The following is a 19848-nucleotide window of genomic DNA, read 5'->3' as shown; positions in this document are numbered from 1 at the left end:
GGAGGCGGGGCTGGCGCGGGCGGCGGATCGCCAAACGGGCCCAGACCCGGAAGGAGCAGACGCTTTGGCGCAGGGCGTGCGGAGGTCTCCGGGGCCGCGGAGAGTGGCCTGCGGCCTCGTTTTTCGGGGACGGAGGCTTAGGGCTGGACGGGCGTCGCTCTGAGGTTAGGAAGTCGCAGACCTCTCCCTGTACGCCGCCCCGCTTACCCGCGCACCATCCTCTTTGGGGCCGGACACCTCGGCCCAGCCCAGACCCAACCCGTCGTCACCCCCGACAGCGGGGACTAGGGGGGCGCTGCAGCCACCTGCGGGTAAGAGGAGACCCGAGGCCGGGCTGCGCCTCTCGGTCGGGGCCTGTTTGCCGAGCCAGCGGTCTAAACTCCAGAACAGTGGTTGAAGGCTGGGGGTGGGTCTCAGGCCGGGGTTGGAATTTCGCCTGTGCTCCAGGCTGGCCGCACAACAAGTTTGGGCCAGGCTTTTGCCCCTCTGAACCTCAGTTCTATCTGCAACGTGGAATTGATGATGGTACTTACAGAGCTGTGGAAAGGATTAAACGGGATAGTGATGCAAGTAAATTGTTTGCATACACACACAGGTCCTGGCATGTAATAAGCGCTTAGCGGGCGACAGTGATTGCTGCTATTATCCAGGCTTTCATCTGAGTGATACAGTCGTTACTGGGGCGATGTAGATCCTCGACCTACCCCTCGTTGTTCTGTTATCTTTGCCATGTTGTCCCGTCGCATATATTCATTTCTCTTTACTAAGCACCCCGCAACGCACCGATTTCTATTGGGGATGGGGGTGGGGGAAGCATAGACGATGTAGAGATGCCTCAGTCATGTCCCTGCCCTTTTCCAATCCGTTAGTTGTCTGTAACAGGCTCTAGAAATACAGTCTGGCCGGGGAGGCAGACATGTAAACGGACTTTACAGCCAGTGCTAGGGAGACCTAGGGGTGGAGCGGAGCAGCCAACTCTGTCAAAGAGAAGTGGTGTGAAAGCTTCACACTTGAGCTCGATTGGGAAGGATGAATAAGCTTTACAGGCAATGTGTGCAAAGAGTCAAAAGTGGTGCATGGAATGGGAGTGGCAGGAGAAAGCAGGAATGGGTACTAGTTAGGACTAGCTTCTGGAAGGTGTTGAGTACACTGGAGGAATCTCTGCTGCTGTCTAAAGAATGGATTGGAGGGAATTCCCCAGCGGTCCGATGGTTAGGACTCCGTGCTGTCACTGTGAGGGCCAGGGTTCAGTCCCTGGCGGGGGAACTAAGATCCCACAAACGGCGCGGCCAAAAGTAAAATAAATAAAATAAATAAGAATGGATTGGAGAGGAGCAATGCTGCATGTAGGAAAAACTAGTGGAGAGACTGTTAGATTCTTGAGGGAGGTGGGGGAGAGTGGTAGAAATTATGAGATCTGAACTAAATCGATAACCGGAAACGGGGAAGAGTTGTAGAGACTGTTGGAAGTAGAATGAACAGGCCTTTGGATCTTAGAATTAATCAAGGATAATGTGATTTTTTCATGTTTTGAAGACCATGTAGATCATAATGCCATCAACTGAATTATGCACTTAGACACTTGTTAAACACAAAATAATTGGGAAATGAGATGGGCTACATGTTAAGGTGAGTATTTCTAGAGATGAATTCTGTAGAAATTGAGAACAGGGGGTGATGAGCTGTGCAGATGTTCTCTGGAGGAGGTGGGTGAGGCGGGGTTGGACTGGGCCTTCTCAGGCAGGTAGAATTTCATGGGGCAAAGAGGGGCAGTTCAAAGAGATTAGAAAGCACAAGGCCGATTCTGGGGTAGTAAATCCCCGGCAAGACTGGGACTGAAATGTGGAGAACAGATCACCTCCTTTTCCTGTTTTCAGGGTTCTCCACCCAGGATGACTTCTAGATCAGAGACTGTAGAAGGTGAGTACTGTAGTGACATTCAGTACCTCTTGGGTTCAGGTTCCTGAGCTTTACCTAAATACTTTCCTGGCTCCTGGTGGACTTGAAAGCACTTACTCACGTATTTGCAAAGATGCTTCCTCAGTGTTTCCATGATCTGGGGCATACATTTCCTTTTTCCACTTTTTTGCACAGATACTTAGCTGTGATGGGATTGATTCTGTATTTTGACTTTTTTATAACAAGTGCTAGAAGAGGAACCAGTGGCATCTAAGACTCATGATCATCAATTGGAATCAGATCCCAACCCTGCGGAAGCGTGTGGTAATTCGTCCACCTCCCTGGAGATGACTGAAGGCGTTTCAAAGAAACAGATTCACCTTGGCTCTAGCCCTAAAAAGGGGGAAAGTTGTGATCCCAGCCACCAGGAAGGACTTCAATCCAGGTCCCTTTATTTGTCCCCCAAAGAACAGTGTGCCCGTCATCAAGACAGGAGGCAATCCTGGCGGCGAGCAAGTATGAAAGAAACGAACCGGCGGAAGTCACTGCCTCCCTTTCATCAGGGCATCACAGGTGGGGTGCCATGTACATAAGACAATGGAGTTCCAGCTCAGATAAGAGGCAGTGAGGTATGGGAGACAGATAGACTTGACTTTGCTGCTTACTAGCTATGTGACTGAGCAAATCTCTCTGAGCTTCAGTTTCCTCATCTGTAGGAGTATCCTAAGATTATAAGTACTGATGTCAAACACCTAGTAAGTATTCAGTATCATTGCTATTGATATCATGTTATTAGCTACCCACTGTAATCTATACCATGAACAGAAAATCTGATTTATGGTTGTTCAACACTCACCTCTGCTAAGTGAATGTTCAACATTCGCCTTTGCTAGAAGTAAAGATTTCTTCCTGTGGCTTTCGGCCTCATATCCTTAAGCAGAACAGAAGGTGGATAGGTCGCTACCTGATTTTAGGCTTTATAACTGAAAATATCTCAGAGGGAAGGACACATAAAAATATCTAGGGTAAAAACCTAGTTTTTTAGACATGCTGTATTTGAATGTGATTTTGTATGAATTTATAATAATAGCATCTCAGTAAGCATTGAAGTACAAGATTTAATATGGAAAGTAACACATTTCAGGAAGACCTTACTAGCTGTGTGACCTTGAGCAGGTCCCTTAACCTCCTTTGCCTTACGGTCCTCATCAGTAAACAGGATGAAATAATACCTATTTTACGGGGTTGTGTGAGAATTAAACGAGTTGATATATAGCACAGTACTTGGCACATGGTAAAGAAATAGTTCAAGTGTTAAGCTGTGGTGATTATTTTAAAGACATCACCTCACTTCCAGATGGTCTCATGTTTAGAAGGAATTCTGGGTAAAAACAGCCATGTAGCATATCAGAAAATTGCCACCACAATTAGGCACATGCACTTTACTCCATGGACGTGCCAAGAAGCTTCAGTTTCCTAAGATTGCCCTAACCTGCATCTCTGTTCCAGAGCATGTGGGCCTAAAGTTCTGTGTAATAGAAAATTACTGATGCATAATAAGATTTGTTATCTCCTGGTCACTACCAGCCACTTGCCAAGTTTCTTTGGTTATAGGCAGAAGGTATCCAGTTTTTCATGACTAAAAGCAAGGAGAAGTAATCAAGAGAGGGCACAAAAGAACTTTAAAAACACAGCCAGCTGAAGCTGGAGGGCAAAAAGACATGTATCTCTCCCAATTCTCAAAGCAAATTTCCTTTGCTGTATAATAGTTGATGTTTTTAAATGAACATAATCGAAAAAACAGTATCTATGTCTTCTAGTTGTTTGAGGATTCAGTGGCATAATTATGTAAAATGCCCGTTCAGTTCTGGCTGACTCACTGTGTGACCTTGAGCAAGTTACCTATTACCTAACCTTTGTCAAATGGAGTTGATAAGATACTTGGGACTTCCCTGGCGGTCCAGTGGTTAAGACTCCGTGCTTCCACTGCAGGGGGCAGTGGTTTGATCCCTGGTCTTGGAAGATCCCACATGCCGGGCAGTGTGGGGAAAAAAATAAAAAAAGATTCACCCAGATAAGATACTTGCCTCAAGTTTTAATGAGGTGTGTATAGCATTTAATAAAATGCCTTTTAGATAGCAGGTGTTCAACAAATTACTATTAATGTATCATTAGGTCATTAAGGAGAGGCAGCATGGTATTAGTGGGAAAACAGGTTTTGGTGATGGACTTGGGGTTGAATTCTGGCTCCACCAGTCTCGGCTTCAAACAAGTTATATCCCCTCTGAGCTTCAATTTCCCCATCCGTAAAATGGAGCTCATAGTTTATAAGAAGATTCTTAAGACAGTGTATGTATGCATTCATTCATTCATTCATTCATGGCTGCTCCACACAGCACGTGGGATCTTACTTCCCCGACCAGGGATCAAACCCGTGCCCCCTTCACTGGGAGCACGGAGTCTTTAGCCACTGGACTGCCAGGGAAGTCCCAAGACAGTATTTAAAGCACACTGCAGTGCCTGTCATAGAAATACTGAAATAATCCCACCTCCTTTCTTCAAATGGTGAATATAAAACATAAAAGGAGTTAAATTTTTTTTTACTTTCTACGTTGTTTATCAAGACAAGATTTTAATGTAGTACATAAAAGGTTCTTATAACTTTTCAAAGTTAGGATGCACAAATGGGTAAATGTCATTCTTTGGTGATCTTGAACAAATTAGATGTGACTATATATGAATTCTCCCTTTAATTAGAGAAGGCTGCTTGGGTTTTCTTAAGTTGGACTGCATCAAGGGGGAGGGAATTTTTCAGTTTTTTTTACTTTGCTAACTGTGTAAGTATCCATCTCCTTCAATGCGGTGATATTTTATGTTAGAGCTCTGCAGATCCATCAGTGTCAACATAGCAGAAAGCAAACGGCTGGGCTGTCTCCTGCTTTCCAGTTTCCAGGTGAGAGTCTCACGATTGGGAAGTGCTTTCTTTTTCTTTTCTTTTCTTTTTTTTTTTTAAACTGTTAACTGTGACATCCCCAAAGAGAGATCAAATCCTGTGTGATTTATCGGTAAAGGGTAAAAGATATTTCTCTCTAGTGGGATTAATTTAAAAGCCAGCTTTAATCCCAGGAGCTGATCTGTCTCTGGACTAGGCTCTACCAGTCCCATCGGTGCTGCTGTCGCTGAGCACTTAACAGTCAGATTTCCCCGATCTAGTATATTTTGCTCACTGGCAGCAAATGATGGGAATTTACAGTGAGTGGAGGTCAAATCTAAGTTTAAGCAGTCATTTGAGGTCTGACTGCATTCTAAGTTGGTGTTATATGGCTGACTGGTGATCACATCAGTTTAGATAAGCAAGTCATTTGTGTGAATTAAATGAGCATTGTTTTTCCTGAATCAAAAATCAAATCATATAGTCTAGGCAACAAAGAGTTTTTCCCTTACCTTTTGATTTTCTCATTTTGTTTTGTTTATATGAAAAATCTTAGGTGTAGAATTAAATCATGTTTACTCACATTTATTAAACATCATAAAATTACATGAACTCGGGACTGGCCTGGGAAATCTTGGTTGTACTGAAAATGCTTTTCTTTATTTAGTTCTCTGTTCAGAAACTTGAACCTTTCCTAAGGGGCACTGAGGGCTTCAGTCTTGAAAATTTTAGAGCCAAAGGTAAGTTACTAAGACTAGACAAGTGAGCTTTGACCTTGGTCTGTACCTTCTATGAAGGTCAATTGAAGCCCCATTCTCAAGATCCCCATTTACAGGAACTGCTGCCTCACAAAACCAGCTCCCCTCCTTTTTTGGGGAGTTGCATTAAAAAAATAAGAGTATATGTTTATGAAGTTCAGAAGGTCCAAAAGTGAAGAAAGTGAGCCTCTCTTCCACCGTGACCCCAATCACAGTTCTTTCCTCCCAGAGGCAACTGCAGTCACCAGCTTCTTGTGTATCCTCGCAGAAAGATTTATCGCATTTCTAAACATTTATCCATTGAAATCAAATGAGTAAACCACTCTACACTGTTCTTTACCTTGTGTTTTTTTTAACTTAATTTATCTTGCAGATAATTCTATATCACACTTATAGAGCCATCTTGACATTTTAGTAGCTCCATGATACTCCATTTTATAAATGTACCATATTTGATTTAACCAGTTTTTTACTGATGGACTTTTAGAGTTGTTTTCAGTCTTCTACTGTTGCAATGAATGGATAATGAATACCTTTTTATACAAACCTTTTGGCACATATTCAAGTAAAAGTAAGATAAATTTCTAGATTGGAAATTAACTAGTGTAATTATACTGTAACTAAAAGTTTAGATTTTTTACTATTTAATTGGTGATAAAAGGTATTTTTTTGTACTTTTAATCTTTTCTTTTTCTTTTGAAGAGGATAATAATTTTTTCATATTTTTAGAGGAGAGCCATTTGTGCTTTATTTTCTGTGTATTGTCTGTCCATATCCTTTGTTCACTTTTAAAAATTGGGATATTGGCTCTTTTGTATTGATTTTGTAGGAACTCTTTATATATTAAGGAAATTAGCTGTTTGTGATGTAAGTTACAAATATTCTTTCCTGGAATCAGTTTTCAGCTTTCCAGAAAGTAGCTATTCTCCTTACAGTGTCATTACACAATCATCCAGGTCAGAAATACTCAGTGTTACCCACTTAAAAGACCTAGAAAATACATGAACTCAGACTTACTTGCCAGTTAAAGCTATTTATCTCAGAACTGCACTATCACCATAATTAAAGTAGATATGCCCAGGTTATTTTGATAGCTGTTTTAACCTATCTTTCCCCCTCTGCATTCCTCACCTGAATTTAATTGTGAACTCTTCCAAATTTAAGCAGAGACCTGTTTTTACCTTATGCCCATAATTCTTTATTTGTCTCCAACATTTCTCATTACACTCTTGCCCATTGCCTGACTTCTGTAATGTTCTTCCACCCAGTGCCAGCAGATCAAATCGCTTGAAAAGAATGAAATGTCCATGCAGATACATCTTTCTTTTTTTTTTTTTTTTTTGCGGTACGCGGGCCTCTCACTGTTGTGGCCTCTCCCGTTGCGGAGCACAGGCTCCGGACGCGCAGGCCCAGCGGCCATGGCTCACGGGCCCAGCCGCTCCGCGGCATGTGGGATCTTCCCGGACTGGGGCACAAACCCGTGTCCCCTGCATCGGCAGGCGGACTCTCAACCGCTGCGCCACAAGGGAAGCCCCAGATACATCTTTTTAACTGCTTTTTTCACCAGTCAAGTGTAAAAAACACTATTATAAATGTTATAAAGAGGAGTTGTCTTTCATTTTATCTATACCTATCCAAAGAGAAAAGATAAAATCTTCCTGCATATTTTTACCACTTTTTTAAATGAGTGAGAATGTAACAGGGGACCGTAGAGCTGGGACCACATTAAGTACGTTATATCTTTGTCAGCAGCTCACTGTGAAAATTTGTATTCTCTTTATTTTATAACATAAAATTTTATTCTATTCTCTCTAGCATCTTCTCTTTCTGAAGAATTGAAACATTTTGCAGACAGACTGGAAAGTGATGGAACTCTACAAAAATGTTTTGAAGATTCAGAAGGGTAAGAGCAATTCCTCTTCTGTCCAAAATTATAATTGAATTAGGACTTTCTATTTATTTATTTAAAAAAAATTTTTTTTAATATTTATTTATTTGGCCACACTGGGTCTTAGTTGCGGCACGCGGGATCTTTGTTGCCGTGTGTGGATCTTCGTTGCGGCATGCGGGATCTAGTTCCCTGACCAGGGATCGAACCTGGGCCCCCTTCATTGGGGTTGCAGAGTCTTAGCCACTGGACCACCAGGGAAGTCCCTAAAAACTTTTTAATTAAAATATAGTTGATTTACAATGTTGTATTAGTTTCTGGTGTACAGCAAAGTGATTCAGTTACATATACATATATTCTTTTCCATTATGGTTTATTACAGGATATTGAATGTAGTTCCCTGTGCTATACAGTAGGACCTTGTTGTTTATCTATTTTATATACACTAGTTTGTATCTGCTAATCCCAAACTCCTAATTTATCTCTCCCCACCCCCTTTCCCCTTTGGTAACCATAAGTTTGTTTTATTTTTTCTTTTTTAAAGATTTTTACATTTATTATTTATTTATTTTTATTTATTTTTGGCTGCGTTGGGTCTTAGTTGCAGCACGCAGGATCTTCGTTGAGGCATGCAGGATCTTTCATTGCCGCGTGTGGGTTTCTCTCTAATTGTGCAGGTTTTCTCTTCTCTAGTTGTGGTGCACAGGCTCCAGGGCGTGCAGGCTCAGTAGTTGTGGTGCGTGGGCTTAGTTGCCCTGCGGCATGTGGAATCTTAGTTCGCTGACAGGGATCAAACCCGCGTCCCCTGCATTGTAAGGCGGATTCTTTACCAATGGACCACCAGGGGAGTCCCCCATAAGTTTGTTTTCTGTCTGTGAGTCTGTTTCTGTTCTGTAAATAAGTCATTTGTGTTGTATTTTAGTTTCCATATATAAGTGATATCATATGGAATTTGTCTTTCTTTGTCTGACTTACTTAGTATGATAATCTCTGGGTCCATCCATGTTGCTGCAAATAGCATTATTTCATTATTTTTTATGGCTGAGTAATACTGCATTGTGTGTGTGTGTGTGTGTGTGTGTGTGTGTGTGTGTATACACATATGCCACATCTTTATTCATCTGTCGATGGACACTTAGGTTGGTTCCATGTCTTGGCTATTGTATAATACTGCTATGAACATTGGGATGCATGTATCTATTTGAATTAGAGTTTTCATCTTTTCTGGACATATGCCCAGGAGTGGGGTTGCTGGATCATATGGTAATTCTATTTTTAGTTTTCTAAGGAACTTCCATACTGTTCTGCATAGTAGCTGCACCAACTTACATTCCCACCAACAGTGTTAGGAGGGTTCCCCTTTTTCCACAGCATTTATTATTTGTAGACTTTTTTTTCTCACCACGCGGCTTGTGAGATCTCAGTTCCCCAACCAGGAATTGAACCCAGGCCACGGCAGTGAAAATCTGGAATCCTAACCACTAGGAGACCAGGGAACTCCCTGTAGACTTTTTAATGATGGCCATTCTGATGGGTATGAGGTGATACTTCATTGTAGTTTTGATTTGCATTTCTCTAATAATTAGCGATGTTGAGCATCTTTTCATGTGCCTGTTGGCCATCTGTATGTCTTCCTTGGAGAAATAAAACTTTTTATTTTAATTAGACAGTTGTTCATGCACTCAACAAACGTTCATCTAGCATCTCCTATGTACCAGGCTCTTCTAGAAGTGGAGATAAATAGTGGTAAATAATCAAACAAGATCTCTCTTCATATACATTGTAATAGGAGAGACAGTCAAACAAATACATAGAAAATAATGATTTCAGATAGTGATAATCTAAGAAGTCAGTAAATATGAGAGTGACTTGAGGGGTGGGCACCTTTAGCTAGAGTGTTCAGAGAAGCCCTCTAGTGATTTGACCTTTGCACTGAGACCTATAAGACCTGGATGGTGAGAAGGAGCCAGCCATGGAAAGCTGAGAGGAAAAGTGCTCTTCAGATCTTCACTAGCCATGCAAGTTGGAGATAAATTTATGTTCTTTAGTTGTTGGCAAGCAAGAATATTAGGAGAAATTTTGCGGTCGCACCCCCAAACTGGTTGTTCCTCTTCAGGGGCAGCACCCACCCCTCTACCCACAGCCTGTAACACATCATGTAACTTGGGCTTACACTTTTGACTTCACAAAGGTCTACCTTTCTATGGATCCTTAGAATTAACATTACTATTCAGGAAATGAAAAATACTTTAGTTCAACATAGCTTCTCTTTTAATACAGTATATATATATTTTTTTTCCATCAGCACTCCTTTATTGTTTTTCACTGTGCGTATCTTACCATGAGAGAATTACATTTGTCAGGCAGCACTGAAGCTATTTATTCCCTTCTTATTCCATTAATTAAACTATAATACAATCGCTTGGGTTGCCCACAACCAGTCGTTGGAAGATTAATATAGGATGCTATTCTTTAGCTCATATTCGACCTCTGCGTGGTAATGAAACAGCAATAAGGTTTATATCCCCATAACTTAATGCAGTATATTTAAGCCACAGGCTGCTGCATGTCAGCCAGAGGTCATAGAGGCTGTTTCTCACAGGCCTTGGTAGGAAAACACGAACGGTGACACAACTGATTTGCTTTTGCCAGGTAGAGTACCAAGTACATCTGCAAAATTTTGGCATTTTCAATGCCTCCTGCTTTTCCTTTAGGATTGATGGCCCTACAGAGCCGAGGCATTGGTTTAAGTAAAACATATCCAACCAGTAGCTTCAGTTTAAGTGGGAAGACAAGATGGTTATATGGAAAAGTATTGTTGGTTCTTAAAAGATATTAAGGTTTTGATTAGTGGGAAGGGAAGAGGCTAAAAAACGGCGTGAACAGAACTTTGGAGATTGAAACCCTCAGATGTTTGATGCTGAATGGCACTATATGAGACCGAATAGATAAAGGGTAATAGGAATCAAAGTTAATGAGCTGGACAGAGCCAGAACCTTAAGAGAACCTTAAGTGCCAGGTTAAGGAGTTTTGGGTTTTCTTCTGAATGCAGTGGAGGGTCACAGAATTTTTAAGCAAGGAAAAAAATTAAAGGAATATTTTAAGAAAGGTTAATCTGGCTGTGTGCGAATTAGAATTGGTGAGAGAAATAGATGATGAAGAGACCCACTGAGAAAGCTGTTACCTGGTGCAAAAGTGAAATAGAGCCCAAGAATAAATATTTGTTGAAAGATAAATTCTGGGACTTCCCTAGTGGCACAGTGGTTAAGAATCCGCCTGCCGGGCTTCCCTGGTGGCGCAGTGGTTGAGAGTCCTCCTGCCGATGCAGGGGACACGGGTTCGTGCCCCGGTCCAGGAAGATCCCACATGCCGCAGAGTGGCTGGGCCTGTGAGCCATGGCCGCTGAGCCTGTGCATCCGGAGCCTGTGCTCTGCAACGGGAGAGGCCACAACAATGAGAGTCCCGCGTACCGCAAAAAAAAAAAAAAAAAAGAATCCGCCTGCCAATGCAGGGGACACGGGTTCTAGCCCTGGTCCAGGAAGATCCCACACGCCGCGGAGCAACTAAGCTCGTGCACCACAACTACTGAGCCTGTGCTCTAGAGCCCGTGTGCCACAACTACTGAGCCCACGTGCCTAGAGCCCGTGCTGTGCAGCAAGAGAAGCCACCGCAATGAGAAGCCCACACACCACAACAAAGCCCTTGCTCAGCACTACTAGAGAAAGCCTGCATGCAGTAAGGAAGACCCAATGCAGCCAAAAAAAAATAAATTAAAGATAACTTTTTTAATAAATAAATAAATTTAAATCTTCAGAAAAGTTTTTTTTTTTTAAAGAAAGATAAATTCTGAACATGTTTTATTGCCATTAAAATTATGTAAGGTGTCCATAGCACGTGCTCTTGGAAGGTTTGTGTTAATCTCATCATCCTGTCTGTATCCTAGAAGAGCACCAGATTTGTCTCTGGAAACATCAGTGGCTGAGATGAAGGAATATATAACAAAGTAAGTGAAAATGAGTGAACCTTTGTTGGAAAATCTAAATCCATCTGGGGAAAATAACTAAACCTGGGAAAAAGGAATAGTAAACATCCTTTTCAGTGTGTCAATACTAGTGTATCCCCACTGGAAGTTAGACAGCTGCACACTGGGATTTTATGGGCTGTACTGATGGCCAGTTTCATAGAATGGAGTCTAGAGACTAAAGATGTGGATTTGCTATTAAGAACTCATGTTTGATTTGATTAAATTAATAGCCTCTGAATTGGTCATGCTTTCTCATCCTTTTATGACCTTTTTATTCATATCTTAGGACCAGAGTAGACACCTAATACACTTATTGTTGCCCTGAGTGATTCAGAGTGAGATGATCAAAAATTAACTGAATTTTTTTCTGTTCCTATAGGTTTTCTTTAGAACGTCAGAGTTGGGATCAGCTCTTGCTGCGCTACCAGGAGGAGGCTGAAGAGATCATATCCAGGTTAGATCTGTGACAGGAAATAGGAAGCTTTTACCTTGTGGAATTTGATTTGAATTGATTTCAGTTCTCTTAGCACAAATTGAACGATGAATCCATTCTTAGAGGTCAATCAACTCATCAGATCTCTGTAACGTGTATATTAGCACTTTGTAAATGCAGAGTGAGGGGGAAGGAAAGGAAGAGTTGTCACTATTTTCAGTCAAAGAACAGAATTGCCTCTGTTCTGTGTCCTTGGCTGCCATTCCACATCCTGGGGGAGACAGGCACATTTCTGGCCTGTACCTGGCAACCTGGGGCTGGGCCAAGAACAGTATCAAGGGACATCAATGAGCACATGGCCTTTGAGCTGCATGTATGGGAGAGAACCCTGGCCAGGCCTTCATGGAGATACAGACATGAAATGGGTAATGGAAGATGAGGTGTAGGAGAGAGAGGATCTTTGTCTGGGTCTTGAAGGCATAAGAAAATGGGTAAGTGCTAGATTTTGATTTCATTTTACCATCCAAACCAGTGATTTTAAGCTTTTTTCCCAAACAGAATCTTAGCTAGAAATGGAACTATAAAACATTAGCCAAAATAGTAATTGCAGAAGCGGCCTCTTAGAGACGTGCTTTGAGGAACACAGTTGGAGAAATGCCCCCAATCTCAGCATTGATGGTTATTAGTTACTTTCTTCACCCTTTAAATGTTCCATTTATGAAGATAGATAATGTATAAGATGGCAGTTTCAGAATAAAAACTTTTGATGGGGCATAGCTTAATAGTTAAGAAGAATGCTTCTGGAAGCAGACTGTCTCTATTCAAATCCTGACTACTCCTTACTTCTGTGACCTTGGGCAATCTGAAGTGCCTCATTTGAAAATGGGGATAATATTAGTTCATACCTCGTTGGGTTATTATGAGGGTTAAATAAGGTTGAATGGAAAGTGCTTAGCTGTGTCTGGCACCCAGTAAGCGCTCAGTACCTTGTAGTAGCTGTTGCTAAAGCGTCATCATCAGTTTTCGTGAACTGTCCAGTATATTCAGTTTGTGGTTGGGGTTTTTTGGCCACACACCGTGCAGCTTGCAAGATCTTAGTTCCCCAGCCAGGGATCAAACCCACACCCTCGGCCATGAAAGCCGGGAGGCCTAACCACTGGACCTCGAGGGAATTCCCTATATTCAGTTACTTTAGATAATTGAAGTGGGCCAGCATCTCTTTGGTAAAAGATTATAGACGTTGACTTCAGGATAGCAGGCTTTGGCTTTACCCCAAGTGTAGTCCTTTTTGTAAATGGACCTTACTGTTAGGTGGAGTCAGCTAACCTTCTAGCATTTCCTGGAGTCCAGGGGTATAAAAATATTAATATTGGATAATGATCTCAGAATCTCCTGTTAGTTAGAGAGCCTGTACTTTCAGTACAGGGTGTAAGAATATTGATTGAGGTTAATAAAGCCTTCTAGGAGGTTTTTTCCCTGGGTAATCTTTACTGTTTTCCCCAGAAAATGATAGTAAAATTATTTGAAAGCTCTTTTGTTTTGTGTTTAGAGGATCAACTGAAACCAAAAATACTGAAGTTGAAGTGGAACCTACAGCATATCTTGGGTCTTCCCAGAGTGAAGTCCTTAATACAAAGCCTGACTACCAGAAAATATTACAGAGCCAGAATAAAGTCTTTGATTGTATGGAGTTGGTGGTAAGTTGAGTCATGTTTCTTTTGTTGAGTTATCCAGCTTTGCTACCTTGTCATCCTTGGAAATTAAAAGACGTGGAGAATATGCGTAATTAGATGAGATAAGAGTATATTCAGCTCTACCTTGGGGAAACATGGAGAGACAATGGAAGAGAAGAAACGAATACATGGTGATAAGTGTTAATAAATCAGGTGGAAGGAGGGCTGTAGGTTGCTATATAGAGGGGTTGAAGGTCCTGCTAAGGTTCTACTTTAATAAGACTTGAAAGAAATGAGGAATGATCCATGAGGACATTTTGGAGAATAGTAATGTTATCAACCCAAGTATTAACAGGAAGCACATGGCATTTGATATAGGATAATTCAAGGAGGGTCTGTTTACAGAGGGGCTAAGTACAAAAGTGTGGGTTTCAGGAAACCAAAAGTAATCTGGGGCTTAGAGGCAGCTGAGCTATTACCTGTCGGCTGGAGGGAGGAACAGTTACTGTGGCACCTGGCAGGGAGTCATATAGTGAGTGGGATGCTTTGAGAGAGCCATGACGTTCAGTTGAGAGACACAGCTAACTCGAGATGACCCTTCTGGAAGCAGGCCTGGGTAAAATACGCTGACCTCATTCAGCTCCCTCGCACTTGGCTCCCTCTTGGCCAAGCCCACCCAGAAACCAGAGGACATGGGATCTTGTTGGAGGTTGTGCAGGTCAGCCTGCTGGGGCATGGAGCGGTGTGGAGAAGAGTGGAGTGGGGAAGTCTGGCATAAGCATTCCAGGTTGAAAGAACAGCAAAAGCAAAGCTGAGCAGGAGCTCACCTGACATGTTTGAGGAGCCTCAAAGACGCCTGGACCCTTACAACTGACAGCTGTCTTTTGTCTGCAGATGGACGAACTGCAAGGATCCATGAAGCAGCTGCACGCCTTTATGGAGGAAAGTACCCAGTGCCTCCAGAAGGTGTCAGTACAGCTCGGTAAGCCTGTCTTAAGGGGACCAGAGCTTGTACTGTTTTATGTCTCATAGCCCTTCGGATACACACCGCCCTTCAAAACATATGGTCTCAGAGGGTAAGGCCTATATCTGGTGGGGTTTCTTTTCCCCTCACAATAACTATTACGTTGTGGGTACTCAAAGTTGATGGGAAATTTGTAGATGTAAATTCCACAGAAGCACAGGAGACTGAGGATTAAATCTCCACAAACTGTGTTGTTTGGGTAAATCCAAGACTTACGAAATACCCATTCCTTTTTTCCCTTTTCATTCTTCAAGAATCCACTAAGTGACACTGACGTTACTTATCCGTCACTTTTCCTGACCACCTCCAGCCCTAAATTATGTGCTATACATACCTTCATTTCATTATTCATTGGATGGTATTGTGGTTGTAGTTGCAGCTGGCTTTCCTACCAGACTGCCGTCTCGTAGAGGGCACATGCTCTCATTTGTTGTTGGAATGCCCTTCTGTGTGTCTGGCACAGTGTCCACACAGTAAGTTTTCAATAAATGGTATTTGAATTCAATTGAAGTTTATTTTGTGGCTCCTTTTCTCTGCAGGGAAGAGAAGCACGCAACAATTAGATCCTTCACCAGCTCGAAAACTGCTCAAGCTTCAGCTGCGGAAGCAACCTAGCACACGTTGCTCTAAATCTTGTCAGTGACCTTATGCAGCTTTTCTGCCACAGGACGCTCCAGAGGAGAGAAACAGGAAGAGTGCCCCAGTGCACGGCAACTGCACAACGGGCTAAGCTGTGACATCTGCCGTTGCCTTTGAAGATAACTGGCTGACTATAAAGCACTTCGATTTTTTTCTTAAAATGATGGAATTTATGCATCTGAAAGAATGTCATATAGAAACTTTTTCCAAGAATGTCCAAAATGCTTGAGACTTCTGCTTTGGAATGACCTTCAGAACTAGTGGCCCATTCTTTTAAACGTCCTTTGTGAAGATGTTTTTCAGGTTTTGAAACAACGCGAAGTCATTCAGGGCCGAATCCAACAAACATTTTAGGGGTCGTTCTGGTTGTAAAGGGAATGAGACTGATGCCTAGTGTGGCTTCGAAGGTGATTTTAGGTAGAGGAGTTGTGAGCATTGCTAGCATCGTGTGGATACATAAATCACATCACAACATGTCCAGATTGAAGGAGGTTCCACGCATTCTCTGTATCCTGATGTCTGTAGTGTGCTTTAGCTTTTAATATTGAGTCGACATCCTAAATCCTGGATTCATGGCAAGAAGGGGTTAAGTACCCCTTTTCATCGTTCTCCGTATTTGTTAATAATCTGCAGTATAAGATTGCGCATACTTAAAAGCTTTCCCTTGTCTCTGTGTATATTTTGAGTGTATAAAAAAATGAAAAGGCAGGGAAGGCTCAGCAGAAAATAGGATTCTTTGCCAGGATCTGGAAGTGAACCGTAGTGTGGAGATACGCCTCAGCATTAACTACCAGTAAAACACCAGCTAATTTATTGTTAGTGTCTCTTATTCTCTGATCCTCCTATTAGGACAAAATCCATTTCACGTAAATACCCAGTCATTATCCTAAGTCTTAAGCCTTCAACTAAGCACCAGTTAGTGAGAGGTGATATCTCCTTGCTTTGACCTGCATTCCTTATTCTTTCATAGATTTGCAGAGCCCCTGCTGTATGCCACACACAGTTGCAGGAACTGGGAAGAGGGCAAAGAACAAAAACAGACCTGGGACCTCCTTTCATGATGCTCACAGTCTAGTGGGGACAAGGGAACAAGAAGACACGGAACAAGAAGAGAGCCCTTTTCCACAGAAGTGATGTTTTAGTTAACTTGGGAAGGAGAAAGGAGTTAAATAGGGCAGTTATTTGAGGGAAAAGGAGCAGCATTTACAAAGGTCTGAGGGGAGAGAGAAAAGTGTAAGAGCCACGTGAGACAAAGATAATCGAAAGTCATTGGAAGGTTTTGAGAGAGAGAGAGAAAGGGTCAGAGCTTTATTTTTAAAAGATCAGGGACTTCCCTGGTGGTCCAGTGGTTAAGACTCTGCACTTCCACTGCAGGGGGCGTGGGTTCAGTCCCTGGTCAGGGAATTAAGATTTTGCACGCCACACGGCAGCAGCCAAAAAAAATCACTCCAGTTGCTGTTTGGAGAACAGACAGAAGCAAGTATGTGTGGGTGTGAGAGACCAGTTGGGCTATTGTAGTCATCAGGTGGGGAATGACAACCTGTGCTGGGAGTTGGCAATGGATGAGTGGGGAGTCGTCCACAGTGTCTGGAACATAGCAGGCATGTCACCTACGTGTTACAAACGCCTAACTGCCACGTATTAACTGACTGAGAAAAAGTTATTTAACCTCTTATTTGTAAGACTGGGGGAATGATAGAATCTATATCACAGGGATGCTATAAGGGTTAGATTAAATAATGTAAGTTTAGAACAGTGGTATGAATATGATGGAGGGGGTGGGTAATAGAGCAGATAATGAGATGGGAAAGCTTGCAGTTCAGTTTGGGATGCCAAACATGTCAACTAGAACTGTTGGATATACAGGTGGAAAACTGGGTAGGAAAACCTGGACTAGAAATAAAATTTGGAAGTTACTGATACCCAGTTATTAAAGCCTTAAGAGTAGATAATACTGTCCAGAGTAGAGCAAGAAGGGAAACTGGACAGACCCGAGGAAAGCTTTTAAGAATCAGAGGAGTGGTGTGAATTGCCTACTCTCAGAAGCAGAATAGTATAGTGGAAAGAGTGTAGAATTTGGAGTGAATCTTCATCCTTATCCTCAATTTCCTTTCTGTGAAATGGGGAGAGATCACCTCTCTCCAAAGGTGATTGTACCTCCCCAGCCCCATTTTATCTACTGCATTGTATTACATCTTTTGTTGATAAGAATTTGTTTAAGCCCAAGGATAGGAAGTATGTTTTTGTGTCTTCAACAGCTATGCAAGATAGAGCACAGAAAAAGAATATTTAATAAGCTCTGAGTATTCTATACACATATAGACCACAACTTTATAAGATAACTTCTATTTCTGTCATTATAGATGAGGAACTCAGGCATGGAGGGGCTTAATAATCTAACCAAGAACATATATACAGGAGTGGAGGGTCAACTAGACCCCATGTGGCACTCAGTAAATGTTAACAAATAAACACAAATCATAATAAAAGGCTGTGCTCAGTATTAGTTTTCCCTCTCCCCAAATTTGGTTCAGGAATTGCACTTGATGAATACTATAGACAGTTGCAGCCCTTTAGATGTTTGGTAATATTCTTCCGTTTGCCCTACTTTAGTTAAGAGAATATCTTGCTTTTAGTCAGTGATACTTAACACTAAAGAAATAATAGATCACATTATAAGCTCTTTCAAGGAAGGGAGTATGTCCTGTACATTTTGGTGTTTTTTAAATTTGGGTGTAATTAAGCTTAATGTAATCATTCTGGGGGAAAAAAATTCCATTTCTCATGTTGCACTCTAAAAAGGAGATGGTGTGGCTGGTGGCTGTAGTAGAGGTGATACAGTGGAGGACTAGGAATTAGGAGCCCTGTCTTGGATTCTAGTTTGTTTTTTTTAACTTTTATTGGAGTAGAGTTGATTTACAATGTTGTGTTAGTTTCTGCTGTACAGCACAGTGAATCAGTTATACATATACATATATACACTTTTTTAGATTCTTTTCCTATATAGGTCATTACAGAGTATTGCGTAGAGTTCCCTGTCCTATATCTAGTTCTTAAGTTACTGGTCCATTCACCAAAAACTTACTAAGCCCTTTCCTCATGCCAAACCCTGTGCTAGGTGCCATGTGACCTTGGGTACCTCTCAGGGCCCACGTCAAAGGAGGATGCTGTGCCTTGTAAAGCAGGGGTCCCTAACCCACAGGCTGTGGACCAGTACCGCCTGAACCATCCTCACCCCCCAGCCCCCCACCGTCCATGGAAAAAATTGTCTTCAATGAAACCGGTCCCTGGTACCTAAAAGGTTGGGGCCTGCTGCTGTAAAGAGCTCTTAGGGGCTTCCTAAGGATGCAACTCGGCAGAATGGGAGAAGCCAGCCAGACACAGCGCTCAACTCCCCTCCCTCTGAGCAGTTCTAGTTTGAGGTTCTCCAGGGAGACTCCACAGCAAGAAAACTACAGTACTGCCCCCTTAACCAAGGGGGATACGTTCCAGGACCCCAGTGGATGCCTGAAACTGCAGACAGTACCAAACCCGATATGTGCTAAGTTTTTTCCTATATATACACACCTACAATAAAGTTAATTTATAAATTAGGCACATTAAGAGATTAACGGCAACAATGACAAGACAGAACAATCATAACAATATACTGTAATAAAAAAAATTTTTTTAATTCAAAAAATTTTTTGACTGCACCATGTGGCATGTGGGATCCTAGTTCCCCAACCAGGGATCGAACCTGTACCCCCTGCATTGAAAGTGTGGATTCTTAACCACTGGACTGCCAGGGAAGTCCCCTGTAATAAAATTTAAGTGAATGTGGTCTCACTCTCAAAATGTTGTATTGTCTTGTACTCACCCTTCTCACAGATGGTATGAGGTGATACAATCCCTATGTGATGAAGTGACATAGCATTAGGCTACTATTGACCTGACCATACATCAGAAGGAGGATCATGAAGCCATGATGATGTCAATGGTTGGACGTCAGGAGCAGATGACGTTGATGGTTGGGGATCCACAATAGATAGTTGAAGGGTTCTTTGCTGAAAGCTTTTGGAAGAACATTGTGATTGGAGTTGCTTTCTCTTTAACTCATCACAGTGTTGCTGCAGAGTTTGTAACCCTTTGGTGATCACGAATGGCTACAGTGCTTCTTTTCACCTGAGGATCATATTCCATAATTTTGAAATTGATTGTGAAATTCGAAACACCTTGGCAAGTTTCAGTAATGTCCACATTGCTGATTCTGCTTCAGGTTCTTCACCTTCCTCTTCCTCTGTAGATGACTCCACAAGTTCTTCCAATAACTCACTTGTTAACACTTCTCGGTGGCCTTCAGTATGTTCTTCCACTTCTTCATCAAGCATGTCGGCAAATTCTTCTCCACCAACTTGTCTTGCTACGTGAATGAGTTTCCTAACTTCTCCATCGAGCCTCAGTAAACTTTAAAATCATTCACGACTTCATAAGTTCTACCAGCAGGCATTTACAGTTTCTGGTTTTAATTCCTTCACAGCAGCTTTGATGAATGTGTTGTGTTGGCAATAGCGAATGATTTCCAGCACTGCTTTATGT

The 19848-nt window shown here is 42.1% G+C and overlaps 1 protein-coding gene across 7 annotated transcripts; it reads left to right on the top strand.

The window, feature by feature from the left end:
- Positions 1-19: 19 nt before the first annotated feature.
- DSN1 (DSN1 component of MIS12 kinetochore complex) lies at positions 20-19093 on the top strand. 7 transcript variants are annotated; one of them, XM_004322838.4, is made up of 11 exons: positions 20-164; positions 1878-1920; positions 2146-2472; positions 4779-4852; positions 5499-5571; positions 7405-7492; positions 11421-11480; positions 11881-11955; positions 13484-13631; positions 14502-14589; positions 15171-19093. In XM_004322838.4, the coding sequence occupies exons 2-11, from the start codon at positions 1893-1895 to the stop codon at positions 15272-15274; spliced, it is 1065 nt and encodes a 354-aa protein (XP_004322886.1). In that variant the 5' UTR covers positions 20-164; positions 1878-1892; the 3' UTR covers positions 15275-19093. The 7 variants fall into 7 exon arrangements, with proteins under 7 accessions (XP_004322886.1, XP_033696583.1, XP_019806367.1 ...); XM_019950808.3 differs by having other exon boundaries at positions 28-311; XM_019950809.3 differs by having other exon boundaries at positions 30-311; positions 2095-2472.
- The last annotated feature ends 755 nt before the right edge of the window (positions 19094-19848 follow it).

Source organism: Tursiops truncatus, chromosome 15, assembly GCF_011762595.2.
Source record: "Tursiops truncatus isolate mTurTru1 chromosome 15, mTurTru1.mat.Y, whole genome shotgun sequence".
NCBI classification, from domain to species: Eukaryota; Metazoa; Chordata; class Mammalia; order Artiodactyla; family Delphinidae; genus Tursiops; species Tursiops truncatus.
This window is presented reverse-complemented; position numbering and strand designations above follow the sequence as displayed.